We start from the raw sequence: 22026 nt of genomic DNA, 5'->3' as shown, positions 1-22026 counted from the left end.
ACAAAAAAAAAAAAAAAAAAAAAGAGAAAAAAAAAAAAAAGAAAAGAAAAGGAAAGAAAAGGAAAGAAAAGGAAAGAAGTAGTTTAGTGCCATAATAAATTTCAGAATGTAAAATGATACAGATAACCCTTGGTTGTCCGTGCCTTTTATACAGTGAGGGTGACTCAAGCAGACTGATGCCCACTTCTCTGCTGAAGACCCAATCCCCCACCAAGGGGGCCAGGTAAGAAGGAGGGCAGGGACTCAAGACAGAAGCAGAGGTATTCTTTAGGGTAACTTGTCTCAGAATTTATTTTTTTTTAATATTTTTTTTCTTTATTTATTTATGATAGTCACACACAGAGATAGAGAGAGAGAGAGAGAGAGAGAGGCAGAGACACAAGCAGAGGGAGAAGCAGGCTCCATGCACCGGGAGCCCGACGTGGGATTCGATCCCGGGACTCCAGGATCGCGCCCTGGGCCAAAGGCAGGCACCAAACCACTGCGCCACCCAGGGATCCCCTTGTCTCAGAATTTAATCCAAAGTTTGAATTCTCACAATTTTATAGAAATAATACTCAGGTAGAAAAGCAATAATGAGGGGTGCCTGGGTGACTCAGTAGGTTAAGCATCTGCCTTCGGCTCAGGTCAGGATCTCAGGGTCCTGCTCAGCAGGGAGTCTGCTTCTCCCTCAACCCCTCCTCCCCACTCATGCTCTCTCTCTCTGAAATAAATAAGATCTTAAAAAAAAAAAGCAACGATAAATGTAATTCTGTTGATAGTGCACATCATCATTTGATAGATGCACTTATTCTCCTGCTGACTTTTTTCACTGTTTTAAAATTGTATAACACCAAAAACCTTTATACTAGCATATTTTAAAATCCTCATTCAATCCAAAAGTGGTACTTGTTCACAACAAAACATCAGGCAATACATGCGTACAAAGTAAAAACTTTCCTACTATGGCAATTACAAAAAACTGAGATATGATCTTTTGGACATTTTCTACACCCATACAATTATTTTTTAAATAGGTAAGCATGTACTTTCTCTTTTGTACACTGGGGCTCTGTTTGCCTTCTTCATATGTAACATATACGGGCATCTTGCCACCTCAATACATAGATGTTTCCCTCACTTTTATTCTAGTAGCTGAACAATATTAATCTACCACAGTCTAGGCACACCAACCCATTCCCCACCTACAGACATGTGCCTGTGTGTGTGTTCCTGTGATCTCTGCACATGAGTGGGGATATTTCAGTCAGATACAGAGCTGCTGGATAATGGGTACACATTTTAAATTTGATAGGTACTGCCCCAGCGGCTTCTGGAGACATTGCCCTAATTATACCGTCACCTGCAGTCTATGATAATGCGCTCTTATTGCCATCCTCACCCAACATATAAGCATGATACTGCACAGCTAATTCTAGTCATTAAAATTCTGCAGTTGAGTAAAACCAGAATTCTTTGAACAGAGTTGATAAGAAACAGAGATACTCAGGAGGCATAAACCTTTTAGAAAGTTCAATGTTTGTGAATTAATTACTTCCAGGTTAGATAAACACCCAGGGATCAAATCAATCTTCTGAGAATACCCAAGTATTGGTCTGAAATTACAGATTTTATCTTTTGGACTCCCTAATAATTTAATATCAGAAAATACTAAAATTCTCTCACAGTAAAGGCACGGAAGAAAGCTAGTTTTGTAGTCTAACAGTGCAATGGATCAAGTCCTGCTCCGTCACTGAGCTTGGACAAGTTATATGCATAACCTCTACCTTTGACTACCCATCTCTCAGATGAGAGGAGACCTATTATTCAGGTTTATTTTAAGAAATAAATGAAATCTCATACTAGAGCACTAATTTCTGGCATGAACTAGATTTTCCTTTTAATAAGTTAGCTCTTCCTTTAGGCTTTAGCATTTGCATGCTCTTTTCATAAAGAAATCCATAATCAGATCTATGACATACAACAGAAGCAAATTACATTTAACAAACAGTCACTGAGTACTTAACCCTACACTAAGCAGTGGGAACAAAATGATGAATAAGACACAAGCCCTACCTTAAGGGGAACTGTGGTTAGTAAGGGGAGACAGACACAAGAAAACAAAGTGCAACAAAGTGCCAATATCAGTAGCAAGGAGTTTGCCAAGAAGGGCATGTGATCAGCTCTGGTGGGGCAGGTATCTGCTAGAAAGACTAATGGTACAAGGTTGTTCTGGGTGTGAGTGAATAAAGGCTTGTAGTCATGAAAAAGCAGGCTTTGCTCAGGGATTATGGTTTGGTAGAGTTGTGACGTTTGGGAAAAACAACTGGGAAAGGGAAGATGACAACTGAATAGTAGAAGACATTATCAGGGAAAGACTCAGAGCATGAGCTGGAGAGGTGGGAAGACACGGGGGCATATGAAGTCAAAAAAGAGATAAGCTACTATTTATCTCTTTTTTAAGGTTTTATTTATTTGAGAGAGAGAGACTACACGCATGTGTACATGCATGGGGCGGGGGGCAGACGGAGAAGCAGATGCCCCGAGAAGCAGGGACCAGGATGCAGGGCTCAATGCCAGGACCCTGAGACCATGACCTGGGCCGAAGGCAGATGCTTAACCGACTGAGCCCCCCAGGTGCCTCAAGTTCCTATTTATTTTTTACCAAGATCACACGGGCAACAATAAGAAGGATGAGCTCAGAGTCCAAGACTGGAGCCACGGAGAACTAAAATGGTGTGGCAACTGTTCATGGGAAAAGAACAGCCTGGGCTGGGACAGGATGAAGAGACAGGAAGGCACAGAACAAGGTCAAGGAATCATGGTAGATAGGTGGCCCTGGCACACCCAGCTGAGGGGAAAGGTACCTGGATGGGGACAGAAGGAGGGGAAAGGGCAAGTTTCTGGCCCAGGCAAGTGAGTCCCAATGAAGACAACCTTGTAAAGAACTGGTGAATCTTGTTTTTACATAAAATACCTTTTTAAAGAGAGGAATTCTAGTTAGGAACTAGGAAGAACTGAAAACGAGGGCTTCAAGAACACTTGGACATGTTACTTAGGGAGGCTCAGATTTCAGTTTTTTTTTTTTTTTTTTTAAGGGAAAATGATCTGGGAAGACTACAACACATTTGCTGCCCAGCAGAGGGATGGATTCTATGAGCTGCTCCCTTCAAAGTTGGTCTTAAGGTAATTAAAACAATATGCTGTTAAATCTACCTCATCTTGACACCATCCCTGCAGAAGGATACAAAATACAGGATGCACCAACCCACGGAACTTAATTTTGCGCGTGGCCAGAACGCAAAACAGTGGGGCAGGGACTGACGTTTGTTGGATATCGGATGTGGTTCTGACCCTCAACCATACTTATTCATGCAAGGACAAGAGGTGGGAAGCGGCTATTCATCCAAAATATTTATTGTTTCTACCTTTAAAAGTTAAAATGTATTCAAGTAGCTCTTCTGCCTTCCAAAGTGCTCATCTGAACTTTCAAAAGGCCACCTAATCACCCTGAACTGAAATTCCCCCTAGCTGGGGCCTTGTGTCCCTCACTTACTTGAGTATGCCGATCTTCAGCTGTAGCCCATGCAGGACTTCCGTGACACCATAGACGTCAGCAAGCAGGTGATGTGTGGAAACTATCTTTTTGGCATTGAGATGAGAGTAATTTTCTTTTAAAAACGATAACCCACACATTCTCCCATTATCCAACCAATCCTTATCGTAACGATATTTTGCACTCCACCTCTGACCTGTAGGTGAAGGGGACATCACAATGACAAAGGATGCCACGTATTCAGACTTCCCTTCCACTGCCATCTTATTAACACTACTCAGTAAGCAGGGTGAGCTCTGGTACTAAGAATAAATTCAAAAGATGAGCAAGACAGGGTTCTGAGGAGCTGGCGCTGTGAGAGTTCCTCCAACCTTTGGGTCTCCTGCCCGCTATGGAGAACACACTCCATGAAGGATATGCTCACAGGCAGAGGACATCCGCAAAGGAACCCTCAGGGTATGGCTTCCCAATTTTTACGTATCTGTCATATATCCTGTAGAAAGGCTGAGAAGACTGGATAGAAACTAGACAGGGTATCCGTTCTCTCACTAACATTTGTTTTGAACAGGATGAAATACAGTTCTACTTAAGTGAATATGGACCCCTCTTCAAGATCTCACCGGGTCTTGTAAAATGTATCTTCAATGTCAATGAAATGAGTTGCTTATGCGTCTGTGACCCCTACTATACTGAGACAGTGGACGGCATGCTTAGAATCAATCATCTTACCTCTTACCAGCATCTGGCAAATAGAAGGCATCCAATAAATGCTGCTGAATGAATAAGCAAATGTCTATATTTATATTAATCATTCTCCTGCTTCCTGGTTTTAAGATAGACAAGAGGAGAACTTGGTAGGCTTTTATTTGAGAATATCTAGTTATTTTCTGCCCAAGCAGCTCAAAGTGTGTACAATATGCAAAGCTTTGCTACTCAAAGAGCCTCTGGCATGGAGGAAGGTACTGGACAGGGAGTCAAAAGGGACAGGTTTTCATCTCAGGTCTGCAATGCTTGCTATTACCCTTGTGCACAAGGAATGCAACCCTCCACACCTTAGTTGTCTCATGGGTAAAATAAAGGGAAAGCAAGTGATCACTGGAGATGCCATCTACTGACAACTAGTTGGATATGCAGCAGGATCAGAAACTTTTTTAAAACCATGTCATGAGGAGTGTACATTCAGAATACAGTTCCAGTCAAATAGCCACACATAAACTTACTTAGAAATCAAGACACAAGGACATACTAAGGGCCTAATCCTTTTCCAGGAAAAAGCCAGAACTCTGTCCTTCCAGTAACATGGCAGGTATGTCAATGAGATGAGGCTAATGTTTTGGCCTAGGTAACTAACATGGAAAACAAAATTGTAACAAGCAATGAAAAATGTTTTAAAATTTTCACATGGAGGCAGAACTGAACTGACGAAGAAGTCATGGTGTCTTTATACAGCGGGCACATTACAGAATCCATAACCAGATCTTTAGGCGCCTTGCCACCAGCATGGGGAGGAGGCTTACCAGGAGGGTCCCTGCAGACGTAGCAGATGTACTGCTCGGGGATGCTCTCCTCCAGCAGCCCCATGCACACGCTGTGCTGCCAGCATAGGCACTCTTCACACTGCCAGAAAACACAGGAGTGCTTACAATCATAGGCCTGCTCGCTGGGAAAAAAGACAAATCCCCTTCCTTACAGTCAGCCATGGCAGTCTCGAGGCCGCCGACAGCTCAATTCTTATTCCACACAATGATGCAACACTGATATAAGTTGAATTTTATTTTTGATAGTCAACTACTTCAAGAACTTCCTCTAGTTGCAGCTACTCAAAAGGGCCTTGATATATTACTTAAACCATAAAAAAAAAAATCAAAACTTGCTCTCATTTATTTCCCACTAATTTCTGGGCAAATACCTCTTTAAAATAGCTTATTTAAGTGTAGAATTTTTCTTTTTAAGGCAAGTTTGCAGGAATGCCTGTAGCAGCAACTTCTCAAAGTATTACCTGTGTGGTGACCCTATAAATTTGTAGTTCCCTTGTTTCAGAAAACCTTTGAAAAGGGGGAGAAAAGAGGAGATTACTCCCTTCATTTCTATAATTAACATTTCCAAATCTTTCATCACAAAATGTGGGTTATGCTCTTCTTTTCTCTTCAAGATACCCTTTCTACAGGAACAGCTGGTTTGTAATGCTTAATCCTTGCAAGTCTTTGAAAAGAGTGGAAATGTCTCTGTACCTGCCCATTGAAGAGCTACAAACAATAGGAATCCAGGCCAAAAAAATAAATAAATAAATAAAACAAAAAAAAAAAAAAAAAGGAATCCAGGCCAGTAAGAAAAGGGCTGCTGTGCTCTACACTTTAATGTGGATGCTCACCTACCCTAATGGGTTCAAAGAGTGGCTTCCAGAATTTCAGCCTGAAGACCTCAAACTCAACACTTTTGCAAAAGGAGGGTGATCCTTATGTAAGAGAGCAAGTCTACTTCATTTGAAGAGATTTTCCTATCATTACTAGGATTTTAAACGTGATGGTTAAGTTAGAGACCTCTGTTTTCAATAAGACCATGAGTGACAAAAGGACACGAAGTCCTGATGCATTTGCTGAACACCTGAAATAATTGCTTTGACTGGGAAGACCAGTTACCTGGATCATGAAGCCGTTCTCCTCATCCATTTCACAAATACATCGCACAATCTCATTAAGAGCATCGTCTTCATCCTGAGATTCCTCAAAATTGGTTGAATCAAAGTCCTGATTGTACTCATCCCCACTTAGGAGCAAACTCTCTGTTGAAGAATCATCTAGGAATTCCACATCTGATAAGTCTAGAATATATACAAAAGTAGACTCAGCATATAGTTCCCATGTCTGTGTCATCTTTTCAGATAGAGTTAAAAGGAAGTGATTATAAGCTATTAAGTATTTAGAAAGGAAGGGCAAACAAATGGGAATTGAGTTTTTGTCCCTGCATAAAGAAACAAATGATTCTTGAAGCTTAGTAATTATGACTGACTTTACATCTTCATATATACACTATTGCAAGTAACTTGAAAAGTTTCTCCAGTCTTGGTGCCTGTAGAGGTTGTGGCTAAGGTTGATAATAATTCAAATTTGCATAGTTTTCAAATGCTTTCACAAATGTTAATCCTTTTGATCCTCCCCAAAATCAGAAGTTGTAAAAAGAATGGATTTCATTATTTGCACCATAGACAAGGCACTTCAGAGAAGGGAAGGAGATTGCCTGGAGTCTAATGTCAATACTACTATTCTTAATAGTATCAGTATCATCAATCACTACTGCACTTAACATGAGTCAGGTACTGTACTAAGCACTTCAAATAGAAGATGTATTACTTGCTTGAGTAGTGCAGTCAGCAAACGGTAAAGCTAAATGGAATGACTCCAAAGCCTATGTTAATGATTTCACCAGTATTTCTTAAACTAGGATCATGAGTTCCCTAAGGGATTTACAAATTTTTAAAATCTCGCTTTGATAAAGATCTTTAAAAAATAAATATATTCTAGAAAGTAGATGATATGGAGGACTACTACATGTAATTCGACTTAAACGCCAGGTCTTAGGTTTGTATTTGTACCAGTGTTGATGTCAAAGACCACAATTTCGCTCAGGCCATAGAGGAAGAAAAAAAAAAAAATCCAGGCAAACACAAGGAAATCTTTATTTACAACAAAGGGAAAGAAATGATGACAGGACACTAAAGGTTTTGCAGGAGTGTGGATGGAGATATGGGGAAGAGGCATGGTCGAAGACCTGCTCTCTGCTGTGAGGCACCTGCAGGCCAGTCAGTGGAGCCTCTCAGAGACAGAGGTGGCTCCTTCCGCCTCGGTGTCTTGGCCTGTAGTCATGGTCTGTGCCCCTCCTTCATCTGCTCCTGAGTCACTTCCCTCTGCAGAGCATCTACAGGCTGTGGGAGTAAGGGCTCTGCTTGCTGAATGCTCCACACCTGGTGCTTACAATGAAGCCTGATCTACATAGCAAGCCACTCCAGAATGCTTCTGGAGGAGCTAAGAGGGGAGTCTATAGCCAGAGAAAATTCTCTTTTCAGACAATCAGACCAGAAAGAAGCTGGCCAACTTCAAACTAAAAAAACTCATGCTGCTTATATTTTAAATATTTCATGTCTTAGTGCTTCTTTTACCAGCTTCTAATCTGGTATTGTGTCCTGTTTTTGAATGTTTTGTTTTTGATTTACAAAAAGTTTTACAGAAAAATAAATGTTTTCTTTAGGGTCTTGGGACATCTTGAAACAAGTGAAGTCAGTAGAAATGATGTTAGAGAAATACATGAAAATTTTCAAGAAGGAGTGAATCAATTAGGCATCATAGAACCCTTCTAATAATATGAGTAGTTTTGGGAAGCTAGCACCATCTTGATAGCTTAAATCCAAAATTAGTATTTTCTCTTGGGCCTTCCTGAATATAAGTTCTTGTCTCAAAATGGCAGACTAGAACATGAATAAACAGTTTCAAGCACTGTTGTGGCACAGATGTGGCATTATATGGATGGCAATCATTAACAACAATGGCCAAAATAACCAGGTGTTATGGTCTTAGAATGCAAACTTAACATACTGGCCAGAAAACCTAGTTAGAATAACCAATTCCCAAGCATCAAACAAATGCTTGGCTGACCTCAAGGGGCTGAGTAAATGGGTTTATGGGTTGAAAATTACAAAAGAAAAGTAAAAGTTCTCTCTCATAGTGAAATACCACCCGAACAACAGCGCCCACCGAGTGGCCACAGGAACACCATTCTCTTCCAACCACTACCTCTTGAACTATCATTGCCATTTTCCCAGCACATTCTCTAAGTGTGGATTCCAGACCAGCATCACCTGGGAGCTCATTAGGCATCAGAAATTCTGAGGATGAAGCCCAGAAAGGTGTTTTAACCAGCCTTCCAGGGGGTTCTGGTGCATGCTAACACTTGAGAACCTCTGGCCCAGGACCCATGCCCTCTATCAACATCCGTTCTAACAGCTTAGTGCTTGGTCACAACCAGGGCAGAAGACACAGCAGAATTGAGAGCCCACACCCGTGGCCTCTCCTTCCATCCCCACTCACGCCTCAGGTTCTGGCAGCACTGCCAGCCCAGACATCCTCTCCGTTCTCCAGCACTCCATGTAAAATGATGACTTTTAGATCTTGATGTTCTTACATGATTTTCAACCCTTGCCACCCATCCCCAAACAATCACTCGGAAACTCCATCTGCCCTCCCAGAAACCTCATTGTGTTCTGCAGCATGTCTCCGTATGGGTCGCTTCATCAAAGTATCACAGTGACAGTTACCATGGACACCTGGGGTGAAGAGCCACTGGCCCAAAAGGGACCAGGGGATTTGTGTTTGTTAGAAAAGAAGGAGGGACATTTTCCTAAACCTCCCTCCCGCCAATGTTTTAAAATTATGAATCCCCAAAGTGCTGTGTGCTTATTTTAGGAAGAAGGGAAGATGACACTTTTTTCCACCATGGGCTAGATGGGAAATAGGCCTGGAAGAAAGCAAGTGGTAACAATGCAAACGGTAACATATCACCTAGTACCTACCATGTCGGGCCCTCAGAAGAAAGGAGAAGGCAGGAAGTGAGCTCAGCCATAAGGATCCCTGTGGTTTGACATAAGATGAAGACCCCATCCCTTATTCTAGTCTCAAGCCACTGCCATCGATGTCTCCACTAGGAGAGTCTCCCTCCCGCTGCTGAGAGCACCGGAAGGCAAGAGTCCTGAACACCCCAGCTGTCAGGACGGCTTGTAGGGAAACCTGACAGACTCCAAATATGCATGTAAAAATACCCATAACCAGTACATAGGAGATACTAATAATTTCCTTCCCGTCTGTCCTACAATTAACTATAAAAGCCAATTTGACTTTATAGAAGTTAAAAAAGTTGAGATTTTTCATATTAGTCTACGGGATAACTTTTTAAACCGTGTGCCCTGCTCAGACAAGCCCTCAATGAAGTATGTTTTTATCTCAGTTCCACATTTAAGAATCTTAAGACTTGTTTAAGCATTACATGATTACACATACTTTCACCACTAAGATCAACTGACAAAATTGCCCTTGGGTACTGATATGTTGTATTTTTCTCCGTAAACATGCTTCGCAGAGCCAGAGAACTCCCAGAAGATCGAGTTAGTGGAGAAGAGCACCTTTCCAGAAATTCTAGAGAACTGTCTTCATAGTCTGAATAGTCTGTAACATAAGATACATAAAGAAATATTAATAAAGTGTCAGGTCATCAGGAAGAGTCACTACAAAAATTAACAAGAAAGTCACGTTTTACAAGACATAAAATAACCGGGGACATCTTTCCTTACCCACGAACAACTAGATCGCTGTGTACCCAATAAAGTGGGTTTGGTGAGAACACCTGGGAAATGTACCCCAGGCAGTACACACATACCAGGGAGTACCATGTTCTAGCTGGTACCAGGTAAACTCCTGTTAGCCAGTCCAGAAGTGAAAAAGAATTATTTCTACAGTTTCTCTCCATTATAACGACAGCTCTGTCTACAGTAAGATATGCAAGATGGAAATAATTTTTTTTGCAGTTTGTAAAGAGGTGCTCAAAATGTGTAGCATGTCAATTTTTACACTGATAATTCAGTTAACTGCTACATTTTTCAGCAAGAACCTTTGAGTGAAATTAAGTGGTCCTGAAAGAAGTTAATCCAAGTCCTGTCTTCCCCAGCTTATCATGACTCATGCATAGGACAGGGAGCAGCCACCTGCAGCTTCCAGCAGAGCAGGTTGTCACGAGGGGACTGACAGGAGAGGGCAGGATTCTGGGCCCTGGGAAGGCCTTGGAGCAGAGGAGAGCCTAGCATATCTGACTATCTGAGACTGTGTCTACAACACAGTGAAGGAGAACAAGAAGAAATGAGGCTAGAGTGGCAGTGGCAGGTTAGGTTAAACATGTTTTTGAGTTTTATCCTAAATTCAGCAAAAAGAGAGTGATACAAGTCTGTTCAGGGCTTTGAAAGTCCCCTGGAGCTATGGGATGAGGGAGGGTGCAGGGAGGCACAGGCAGGAGGCAGTATGGCCAGGCCTGGGAGGAAGGCACCAGGCACGAAGACTGCAGGCAGATGCAGGGATCTGCAGACGGCAGGTGAGGGGCTGGTGTGGCATCAAAAGGCTTGTCTCCAGGCTTCTGTTTGAACAGAAGAGGTGGAAAACAGGGCTCTGAGATGGGGCTGAAGAGTAAGAGAGGGATGGAGAAACCAGAGAAGGAATGCAGGTTCAGAGGAAAGTATTTATTCACTTATCAAAGATTTTATTTATGTTAGAGAGAAAGCAGAGTGAGGGAAGGTGCAGAAAAGTTGGGAGAGGAAGAGGGAGAAGCTCCCACGGAGCGCGGGGCCCCACTCAGGGCTCAATCCCAGGACCCTGAGATCATGACCTGATCCGAAACAAGAGTAGGACACTCAAAAGACTGAGCCACCTAGGCGTCCCCAGAGGAGGGCTTTTTTAAAGATAAAAGATCCTACACATCGCCTCAAAAGTCTAAGATCCAGGGGAGGCGGGGTGACAAGCGCCAGGATTTTAAGAACAGAAAGACAACTGCTTCCATTATCTTACAGACAAATCAGGAGACGGATCCGCACAGCTAAGCACATGTGGATGGATGAGCGAGTTCTCATCTGGTGGCTTCTATTTCCTCAACTGAGTATGCTGTAAAGGACACCTGAGGCAGGTTAGGAACAGAAAGAGGTGGAACTGGCTGGAAGAGGTGGGAAAGGTCAAGCATAGGAAAGCAAGTTTCCAGAAGAGCAGTACCAATGTTGGTGTGCATGGAATAACCATCTCAGGTGGTAGTGGTGGGGGGCAAAATAACGGTCCCTAAAGACATCCACGTTCCTCATCCCTAGAACCTATGACTATGTTAGGTTCTGTGGCAAAAGGGAATTAAGGTTGCTAACCAACTGACCTCAAAATTATCCTGGCTTATCCAGGTGGGCCCGATGTAATCACTAGAGTCCCTAAATGTACAAGAGAAAGGAAGAAGAGTCCTGTGGTAGAGTGAGAAAGACCTGAGTGGCCATTGCTGGCTCTGAGGATGGTCAGGGGGATGTGAGATAAGACACGCAAGAGCCTCTGGAACTGGGAAAGGCAAGATAACGAATTCTCCTCTTGAGCCTCCTGAAAGGAACAGTCCTGCTGACACCTTCATTCCACTGAGACCCACTTTGGACTTGGGATCTAGAATTTTAGGATAATAAATTTGGGTTGTCTTAAGTCACTAATATGCAGTATTCTGTGAGAGCAGCAACTGGACACTACCATAGCACTCACTGTAAATACTACAGCACAGCCACATCTATTGGGCACCCACTGTGCGCCATGATTCTAAGTGCTTTAAAAGTGTATTAACTCTTGATCCTCACAGTTAATACGATAAGGTAGCTACAACAGCTAGTGCCATCTTACAAGTGGAAGAACAGAGACAGAAAAGGTTAAATTGCCCAAGATTACACAGCTCTCCTTGGCAAAGCCAGGCTTTCAATGCAGAGAACCTAACTGTAGAGCCTTACTCTTAACCACAAAGTGTTACCAGCAGATTTCAACGTTTGATCTGTATATGAACTGGAAAGCTTGTGAAAGCAGATTCCTGGGCTTCACCTCCAGCAGGTCAAGAGTGGGGACACTCTCGGATGCTGCATATGCTGTCAGACCAGAGTGATCTTGGAGTGGCACAGGGCCGCACAGTGACCACAGGCTGCCTAAGGCCATGGTACTTGGACACAGACAAGAAAAGGGCATTTGCTGAATGCCAGCTGCCACTGTGTCAAATACTGTAACAATGACTACCTGAATCCTAAAAATAAAGCTACCTAGTGGAAACTATTATTACCATTTTAGATGTGAGGAAACTGACATTTGTACAATTTAAATAACCCGCCAAAGGTCAACGCTAGAAGCGTTGCAGTGAAGATGCAAACCCAATGCTCAGCTTTGAAAACTGCCCTTTTATCAATGACATGTTATTTACATTGCCCTCTCAGCAAAGTAAATGTAGGAGTACATATAGCTTGAGCCTGAGGATAGTGGTAGAAATATAAATTTTGTGTTATTAATAAAATAAGCTGATACGGAATCTCTCCACGTGGTTTTAGCAACTAAACGAAACTTCTTAGCACTCTGCACCACACCTGCATTCCCCACGCCAGTCCCCTCTGGCTACTGTGAATAAAAGGTCCACGGCTGGCTTCAGGGTTAGACCAACTGTAATCCTCCATGTAAAGCCCGATCCTAGATCACTTCAACCCGCTACAAACGGAGATTACTTTGCATCACTGTTACCCTCCCAGGAGATAACTGCATGCTCCCTATTGCTCTTACAATATGCCGATAGGCTTGCCTGCAAGCTCCTTGGAGTCTCTGTGTTTACAACACAATGTTCTGGATTCTCCCTGCATTTCTCATTCTAGTTCTTTTAAATCTCTGTATGCCTTCGGTCTTCTCACAGTTACACAGAAAAGACAGAGAGATGAAGCGACTGGCTCAAAGTGACAAAGGTAAACACTGGCAAAGTTGTCAGTCTTGAATCCCAACAAGGCCGTTTCTTGTACAAACAACTGTTACACCAGTAAAGGTAAGTAAAAACGTGCTAGAGGGAAGAATGCACAGTCTAACAAATGCTCTCTAAGGCCCAGGAAGTAACAAAACAATAGAGCATGCCGGTTAAAGTTAAAATTAAGACTGAAGCCAGACTACCTGGGTTTGAATCTGCTTTTCACCACTCAAGAGCCACATGAGCTTGGACAACTCTCTTTCTCTGTTTCAGGTCAGTTTCTAAAATGGGTATAAGAGGCTCCACTGTAAAGCAGCAATTAATGTGAGGATTAAATAAACCACTGTATATAAAATTATTATAGCACGTTTGGTACATAATAAGCACCAGCAGGATATGCAAAATAGCATTCAGTGTTAAAGAATCTTTAAAACTCCCTGGTAGTAGTAACTGTAGAATAAAATGCATATTATATTAGGAACCTCAAGTAGGAATAATGTGAATGTTTTAAAATTAGGATGTCTTTAAAATTTTTAAGTTATTTAAAACTCCCTATTTCCAGCTTAAAGACCCCTCTTCTAATTTGATCTGGAGAAAAGTGTCACTTCCAAGATGAATGTAAATAGCCCAGAATAAATTCTCAAATGTAATAATTAATTGCAAAGATGCCAGTGATTACCCAACTCCACACCTGCTGTGTATAAAGAGCCATGCTTCTGTGCATCTTTAAGTATTTGCTAGGAGTCTGTTTACGAAGTTAAGATTTTCATTTATAGGTCAGATTTTAAAATGTAAAGATATAAAGTTCTTTTCAATTAAAGAAATAAAAATGTATTAACATGTTTTAAAGGATCAAGGACTCTTCAAAACCAGGGTTAGTGTTAACGGCGGAACACAACTCTCGGGTGCCAAATTTTCTTTGCAACTTTATCTCTTACTAACTGGGACCACCCCCCCTCTCTCCCAAGTCCCCACCACCTCCTGCATGCTCATAAACACTCTCTCACTGTGCCACCAAGTGTGGCCAGTCCTCATTCCTTCTCGGTCAGCCCCTCCCCATCACCTTTCCCCGACTTGCACAGGATTTTGCACACAAGATTCTGTGTCTGCAGGTGAGTCCTGGAACAGAACTGTTTGCAGATGCGGCAGAAGGGGACTTGAGCAGCTTTGCCCTTCCCGCCCTTCCTGAGTACTGGCTGTCCCCGCTGCAGTACCTAAGCCCACCAAGTCCTCGCAGCCTCTGGTCACTTGGGAGGTTCACCTGGCAATTTTACCTGCAGTTTGAAGCTTCTCACATCTGCATCATGATACATCCCTCACAGGAGGGTATTCACAAATCAAATAAATTTATGATTAATGGTTTTTATTTACGAAGCTCCAGAGTTTCCTGATTTTAGGTTCTCTGGAGTCTGGGTCCCCCAGAGCTATATGTACAGGGGTGGGGTGAAGGGAGAACAGACGAGGGGCAGTGCAGGCATACGAGTGCTCGCATATGTTCAAGACACTCATGGAAAGTGGTTTCAAGCTTTTCAATCCCCTGTTTGACCCTACGTCTTCAAATGTATTCTGGCAGCTTTAAAGAAAGAGAACGTAGAAACAATTAGGTATGACTTGGGGCCTAGAGAGAGTTAAAAATCTGAAGAATTTACCATCAATTACAGACTGAATAATTTCTCATTTGGCTGGGTTTTTAAAAGTGTTTAATGAATATGAAAAAAGCCCAGATAAGACATAAAGTATGTCAATACCACAAAATACTTAGGTGCCTGTCATGTAGTTTTTTTCTTTTGAAAAAAAAAATTAGTAATAGATTTAATTTTGTTATATATTAATACATTTTTTACATTTCTCTCCCTCTTCTCATTTACTATGTACAGGTCTTGCATACCTCACATTACATTTTCCCTTTGCATTTGATGTTATTTGGATACTACTGTAAATGTTACCTTTAACATTTTCTTTTCCAGTAGTTTTTTTCTAGTGTATGGAAATACAATATATATTGTATATATTGTCATTCCTAAATCTGCATATTAACATATGTTCTGATTTTATTTATATTCAATTAAGATATATCGTATTATTGGTATCAGAGGTGGAGGTCAGGAATTCATCAACTGTATACAACACCCAGTGCTCAATCACATCCCATGCCCTCTTTCATACCCATCACCCAGTTACCCCATCCCCCCACCCATCTCCCCTCCAGCAATTGTTTGTTTCCTATGACTGAGTCTCTTCCCGATTTCATCTTGTTTCAGTTTTTCCTCTCTTCCCCTATGATCCTGTTGTTTCTTGCATTCCACATGAGTGAGATCATGTATTAATGGTCTTTCTCTGATAGACTTATTTTGCTTAGCATAATACCCTCTAGTTCCAACCACGTTGTTGCAAATGGCAAGATTTCATTTTTTCTGATGTCTGAGTATTCCACTGATACACAGACATCTTCTTTATCCATTCATCTGTTGATGGACATCTGGCTCTCTCCATAAGTATGGCTATTGTGGACAACACTGCTGTCACGTTGTTTAAGAGAACACATGTTGGTCATCACTTTTGAAGATCTCATTGTACCATATTCTAATTTGAACTGATAAATTCCCTTCCCACCTCAGTTACCACTGTCCTAAATTTCTGCTATTCTCTTGCTGTTCTTTATGCTGTTGCTGTTTGCATCTCAAAAATGGTTTCATATTACAACTTTTTGATCTTTACGTAAATCATAACTATAGGTTTTCTTCAGTGATTTTTAGCTTATCATTTTGTTCCTGAGATTCCTGTGGATATAGTTCATTTATTTACATAGTGATATGGATTCCACAGAATGACCTCTGATGGACATCTGGGCTGCTGCCAGTGCTGCTACAGACATTCTCATAAATGCCTCCCAATGGGTCATGAGAGCTTACTTAGGAATTTTAGGTCACACGGCAGGCACAACTTGCTGATGGCCATTTTCCAAAGGAGTCAGTCAGTACTGTATCTCCACAGACTTGGCCATATCTGATACCAATCACCTGATAATTTTTGCCCAGATAGCAGATAGAAAATAGATCCCACTAAGTCTTAAAAATTACATTAATTCTACTGCTCATAAGATTGAGCATCATGTTATATAGTCATCTCACCACTTTAAGATTTTCAATTATGTGAAGTACCTGTTAAAATCTTTTGCCCGTTTTCATACTAGGGTATTTTTTTCTATTCTTGACTTGTAAATTTGAAACCTATTCTGAATACTCATCTTTTGTCAGGTACACGTGTTCTAGTATTTTCTGATGGTTTGTGCTGTCTTTTCGCCCTCTATATAACTTTTTTTCTTCCCCCTTGTAAGGGAATTTCTTTTTTTATCTTTTGATCCCCCCTTCACCCATTTCTCCTACCTCCATTCCCTACTTTTGGCAACCAATAATGAGCTTTTTTTCCCCCTTTAAGATTCCATATATTAAGTGAGATGAAATGGTCTTTGTCTTTCTCTTATTCCATGTTGCATGGTGCCCTTAAGGTCCATCCACAGTCACAAATGGCAAGATTTCAAGCTATTTTTTTCATGACTAATACTCTATTGTGTGTTTTTGTATGTGTACACCACAATTTCTTTATTCATTCATCCATCAGTAGACACTTAGGTTGTTTCCATAGCTTGGCTACTGTGAATAATGCTACAATGAATGGGGGTGGGGGTGCATAGATCTCTTCAAATTAGTGTTTTTGTTTTCTTTGGACAAATACCACATGACAGAATTGCAGGATATGGTATTTCTAGTTTTAATGTTTTGAGGAACCTTCATACTGTTTTCCACAGTAGCTGCACCAATTTGCATTCCCACCAATAATGCAGAAAAGTTCCCTTTTCTCCATGTCCTCACCAACACTTGTTATCTTTTGACAACAGTCAGTCATTCTGACAAGTGTGAGGTGATATCTCATTGGGTTTTGATTTGCATCTTCCTAATGACTGATGATGTTGAACATCTTTTCATGTACCTTTTGGCCATCTGTATGTCTTCTCTAGAGAAATGTCTATTTCAATCTTCTACCCATCTTTTAATCAAACTGTGTTTTTGCTACTGAGCTATAGGAGTTTTTAAATATATTTTGGATATTAGCCCCTTAACAGGTAATACAATTTGCAAATATTTTCTCCCATTCAGTAGGTTGCCTTTTCATTTTGTTGATGACTTCCTTCGCAGTACAGAAGCCTTTTAATATGATGTATTTCTGCTTATTTATTTGTGCTTTTGTTTTGGTTGATACCAAAAATGATTTAAAAAATCATCACCAAGATCTATGGAAAGATTACCAACTATGTTTTCTTCTAGTAGTTTCATGGTTTTGGGTCTTCTGTTCAAGTCCTTAGTCTACTTTGGGTTAATTTTTGTGTTTGGTAGAAGATAGTAGTCAAGTTTCATTCTCTTGCATACGGTTGTCCAGTCTTCCCAGCACTACTTACTGAAGAGACTACCCTTTCCCCATTGGATATTCTTGGCTCCATAAATTCATTAACCATATGTAAAAAAGTTTATTTCTGGGTCATTCCCTTCCATTGATCTATGTCTGTTTTTATGCTAATATTATGCTATTTTAATTACTGTAGTTTTGTATTATAGGTTGAAATCAGAATGTGCAAGGCCTCCAAGCTTTATTTTTTTCTCAAGGCTGCTTTGGCTATTTGGGTTTTTTTGTGGTTCCATACAAATTTTAAGCTTATTCCATTTCTTTGAAAGATGTCCTTGGAATTTTGGTAGGGCTTGCAATGAATCTGTAGATTGTTTTGGGTAGTATGGACATTTTAACAATACCTATTCTTCCAGGCCATGAAAACAAAGTATCTTTCCATTTATTTGCATCTTCTTCAATTTCTTTCGTTAACATCTCACAGTTTTTTAATATACAGGTCTTTCACTTCCTTGGTTAAGTTTATTCCTAGGTATTTTGTTCTTTTGGATACAACTGCAAACGGGATTGTTTCCTTGATTTCTCTTTCTGGTAGTAATATTAGTGTACAGAAACGCAAAATTTTTATGTATGTTTTTTATATACCGCAACTTCGCTAAATTTGTTTATAAGTTCTAATGGTTTTTTTTATGGAGTCTTTAGAGTTTTTTGTATGTAATATCATGCCATCTGCAAGTAGTGACAGCTTTAGCTCTTCCTTTCCAATTTGGAAGCCTTTTTTTTTTTCTCTTGCCTAATTGCTCTGGCTAGGACTTCCAATACTGTGTTGAATAAAAGTGGCAAGACTAGGCATCTTTGTCTTGTTTCTGATTTTAGAGCAAAGGCTTTCATCTTTCCACCATTGAATATGATGTTAGCTGTCTGTCATATATAGGCTTTTATTATGTTGAGTTACATCCTCTCTATAACCTGCTGTGCTGAGAATTATCATAAATGTTAAATTCTGTCAAATGCTTTTCCTGCATCTATTGTGATGAACATATGATTTTTATCCTTTATTTTGTTAACTTATTTGCAGATGTTGGACCATCATTGTGTCCCCAGAATAAATCCCACTTAACCATGATATATGATCCTTTTAGTGTATGACTGAGCTTGGTTTGCTAATAATTATTGAGGATTTTTCCATCAATGTTCACAAGGAATACTGGCTTGTAATTTTCTTTTTTTTTTTTTACAGTGCCTTTGTCCAGGGTAATGCTGGCTGCATAAAATGAGTTTGGAAGAGTTTCTTCCTCTTTTGTTTTTTGGAAAAGTTTTGAGAGTTTGCAAGAGTTTGAGAGAATAGTTTGATATTAATTCTTCTTTGAATTATCTGATAGAATTCACCAGTGAGGCCATCTGGTTTGGGACTTTTGTTGGGAGGTTTCTGATTACTGATTCAATCTCTCCTTACTAATAATCCGTCAATTTAGATTTTCTATTTATTTAACTCTATTTTCATGATTTAGCTTTGGTAGTTTGTATATTTCTTGAAATTTAACTATTTCTCCTAGATTGCCCAACCTTATGGCATAAAATTGCTCATAGTGTTCATTAGGGTTCTTTGCATTTCTGTCATATCAATCAGTTGTGACATCTTCTGTCTCATTTTATTTATTAGATTCTTCTTTTTTCTTGGTAAGTTTAGCTAAAAGCTTATCAAATTTTTTTTCCATCACTATCTGTCTTTAATTAAGTAACAATTCCCAAATCTCCAGGACATACCCCCCAAAAGGAATAGTTTAGCTAAACATGTACTAACTTATCTACATAAAAACAGAAACGCGTAATAACTTTTTTACTCATCCAATCCACTTTTAAAAAGGCTTATCAATTTTGTTCGCTTTTGCAAAGAACCAGTTCTCAGTTTCACTGATCTTCTCAGTCTTTTTAGTCTTAGTCTCTATTTCTGCTTAATCTATTCTTCCTTCTACTAACTTTGGGCTTTGTTTCTTCTCCTATTTCCTCAAGATGAATAGTTGAGCCTTTTTTTTTTCTTGAGGTAGGCATTTATCCCTAGGAACTCCTTCTTTACACCTCTTTTTGCTGCATCCCACCAATTTTGGTATATTTCCATTTTTGTCTTCAGGCATTTTATTTCTCTTTTGATTTCTTCTTTGACCCACCGTTTACTAGCATGTGGCTTAATCTTCACATGTTCGTGAAGTTCCCAATTTTCTCCATGTAATTAATTTCCAGTTTTATTTTATTGTGGCCAGACAAGATGCTTAAGAGGATTTCAATTCCCTTAAATTTATTACGATTTGTACTTTGTGGCCTAACATATGATCTAATATGGAAAATGTTCTATGTACACTTGACAAGAATGGGTATTCTTCTCCTTTGGGATAGAATGTTCCAATATATCTGTTAAGTCCATCTAGTCTATCATGTCATTTAAGGTGGTTTCCTTGTTGATTTTCTGGCTGGATACTCTATCCACTGATGTAAGTGGGATGTTAAAATCCCCTACTATTATTGTATTGCTACGTACATCTCCCTTTAGATCTGGCAATATTTGCTTTTTATATTTAGGTACTCCTATTTATGGGGTAATAAATATTTATGTTATATCCTCTTGTGGGACTGACCTCTTTATCACTATGTGGCATCTATCTTTGCCTCTTCTTATTGTCTATTTTATGATAGACAATAAGAAGCTTCAGCTTCTTTCTGGCTTCCATCTCATGGAATATCTTTTCACTTTCTGGGATCCCTACAATGTGAAAGTCCATCTGATGTTGTCCCATCAGGCCCTTAATCTACCCTAACTTTTTTTTTTTTCCTGCTCTAATTGGGTGTCCCATTGCCTCATCTTTCAGTTCATGGATCCTTACTCCTGCGTCATCTAGTTGTCCCTGAACCCCTCTCTCCTTAGTGTAATTCTATAATCCTGTCTTGTCAAATTTTCAACCTTTTCCTTTATTAACACTTTTTGTTTGGAAATCCCTCCGTGCCCAAGATCATAAAGATGTTTTCCTATACTGTCTTGTCTTTCAAAGTTATATAGTTTGGTCTTCCACACATTTCATCACTCATCAACCTGGAATTTATGGGTGCATATGGTATAAAGCAGGAATCCAATTTCATTTTTTTCTTCACCACATGGATTATAAATGTTCTTATACCATTTACTGAAAGGCTTATCCTTTACCTACTAATCTAAAAATGCCAGCTTTGTGTAAAACAAGTTTTGACATATGTATATGCTTTGGATTATCCTGTCCTTAATCAATACGTCTATTTTTCCAAATGCCTCACTGCCTTAAACTATAGCTGAATAGTTCTTTTTATTAAGATTGACTATTATTTTTGGCTTCTTACTCTTCCATTGTAAGTTGTAGAATCAGCATTGAATCTGTAGATTTACGTAGTATGAAGTGGCATCTTTTCAATACTGAATCTACTAACCAGTAAATACGAATTTTCTCCCATGCTTTAGGCTTCTTTAATGTTTCTAAATAAGGTTTTATAATCAGGTAGTCATAATGTTGTTTTTTTTAATATTAAGGACACACAGATGTATCAAATGGTTTTTGTACATATATAAAGATAGTAACGTTTGTTGTCTTTCATCTGTTACTGTGGAATTTCACTGATTTCTAAAAAAATTTTTTTAAAGAATTTTTTTTTAATTAGGAAAACTTTACCCTCAACATGGGGCTCAAATTCACAACCCCAAGATCAAGAGTTGCATCTCCTGACTGAGCAGCCAGGGGCCCCCAATTTCCTAATGTCAAACCAACTTTGCATTCTGACCTTATGAAGTCATATGTTTTAATGCACCACTGAATTTAATTCTGTAACCTTTATTTATGTGTTATGTATCTACGTCCATAAATGAGAAAAGCCTATGACTGTCCTTCCCTATACAGTTCTCTTCTGATTTTGAACAGTTATTTAAATAACGTAAAACGAATCTAGAGGTACATTAGATTAGTTTCCTAGGGCTGCTCCAACAAATCACCACAAATCTGCTGGATTAAAACAACAGAAGTTTATTCTCTCACAGTTCTGAAGGCCAGAAGTCCAAAATTCAGTGTCAACAGGGCCATTTCCCTTTGAAGTCTCTAGGGGCAAATTCTTCCTTACCTCTTGCAGTGTCTGGTAGCATGAGTGCCTTGGCTTGAGAATACAGCACTCAGATCACTGCCTGTGTCTCCTCAATGCCTTCTTCCCTGTGGATTCCACATCACCCTCTCCCTTCCAAGATACTAGCCGTTGGCTTTAGGGTCCACTCTAAATCCCAGATGATCTCATTCTTAAATCATATTGGTAAAGATCCTATTCTAGAGTCACATTCACAGGTACAAAGGTTGGAAGCTGGACATATATTTTTGAGTGACACTACTCTCCCTACTACAGGAGTGTTGTCTCTTTTTCTAAATTCTGCAATAATTTATGTAAGTTTAGCATAGCCTACTCCTTTAATGTTTGGTAAAACTTGGCAGCAAAACATTTGGAGTCAGGACTTTACCTCTGGCAAGATTTTAACATAATAATTAAATTTCCTTTCA

The 22026-nt window shown here is 39.9% G+C and overlaps 1 protein-coding gene across 15 annotated transcripts in view; it reads right to left on the bottom strand.

The window, feature by feature from the left end:
* Window positions 1-22026, bottom strand: part of PHF20L1 (PHD finger protein 20 like 1) — an 83808-nt gene that overhangs the window by 10612 nt on the left and 51170 nt on the right. For 14 of the 15 annotated variants that reach the window (XM_077847287.1, XM_077847282.1, XM_077847289.1 and 11 more), the window contains 4 exons: window positions 9583-9747; window positions 6175-6356; window positions 5053-5152; window positions 3536-3731 (listed from right to left, as the gene is read on the bottom strand). In XM_077847287.1, the coding sequence (XP_077703413.1) occupies window positions 3536-3731; window positions 5053-5152; window positions 6175-6356; window positions 9583-9747 (643 nt within the window). The remainder of the gene's footprint in view (window positions 1-3535; window positions 3732-5052; window positions 5153-6174; window positions 6357-9582; window positions 9748-22026) is intronic. The other variant, XM_077847297.1, reaches the window with a different exon arrangement.

This window comes from Canis aureus, chromosome 14 (genome assembly GCF_053574225.1).
Source record: "Canis aureus isolate CA01 chromosome 14, VMU_Caureus_v.1.0, whole genome shotgun sequence".
NCBI classification, from domain to species: Eukaryota; Metazoa; Chordata; class Mammalia; order Carnivora; family Canidae; genus Canis; species Canis aureus.
Note: the sequence above shows the minus strand (reverse complement) of the source record. Positions and strands in the feature narration are given on the sequence as shown.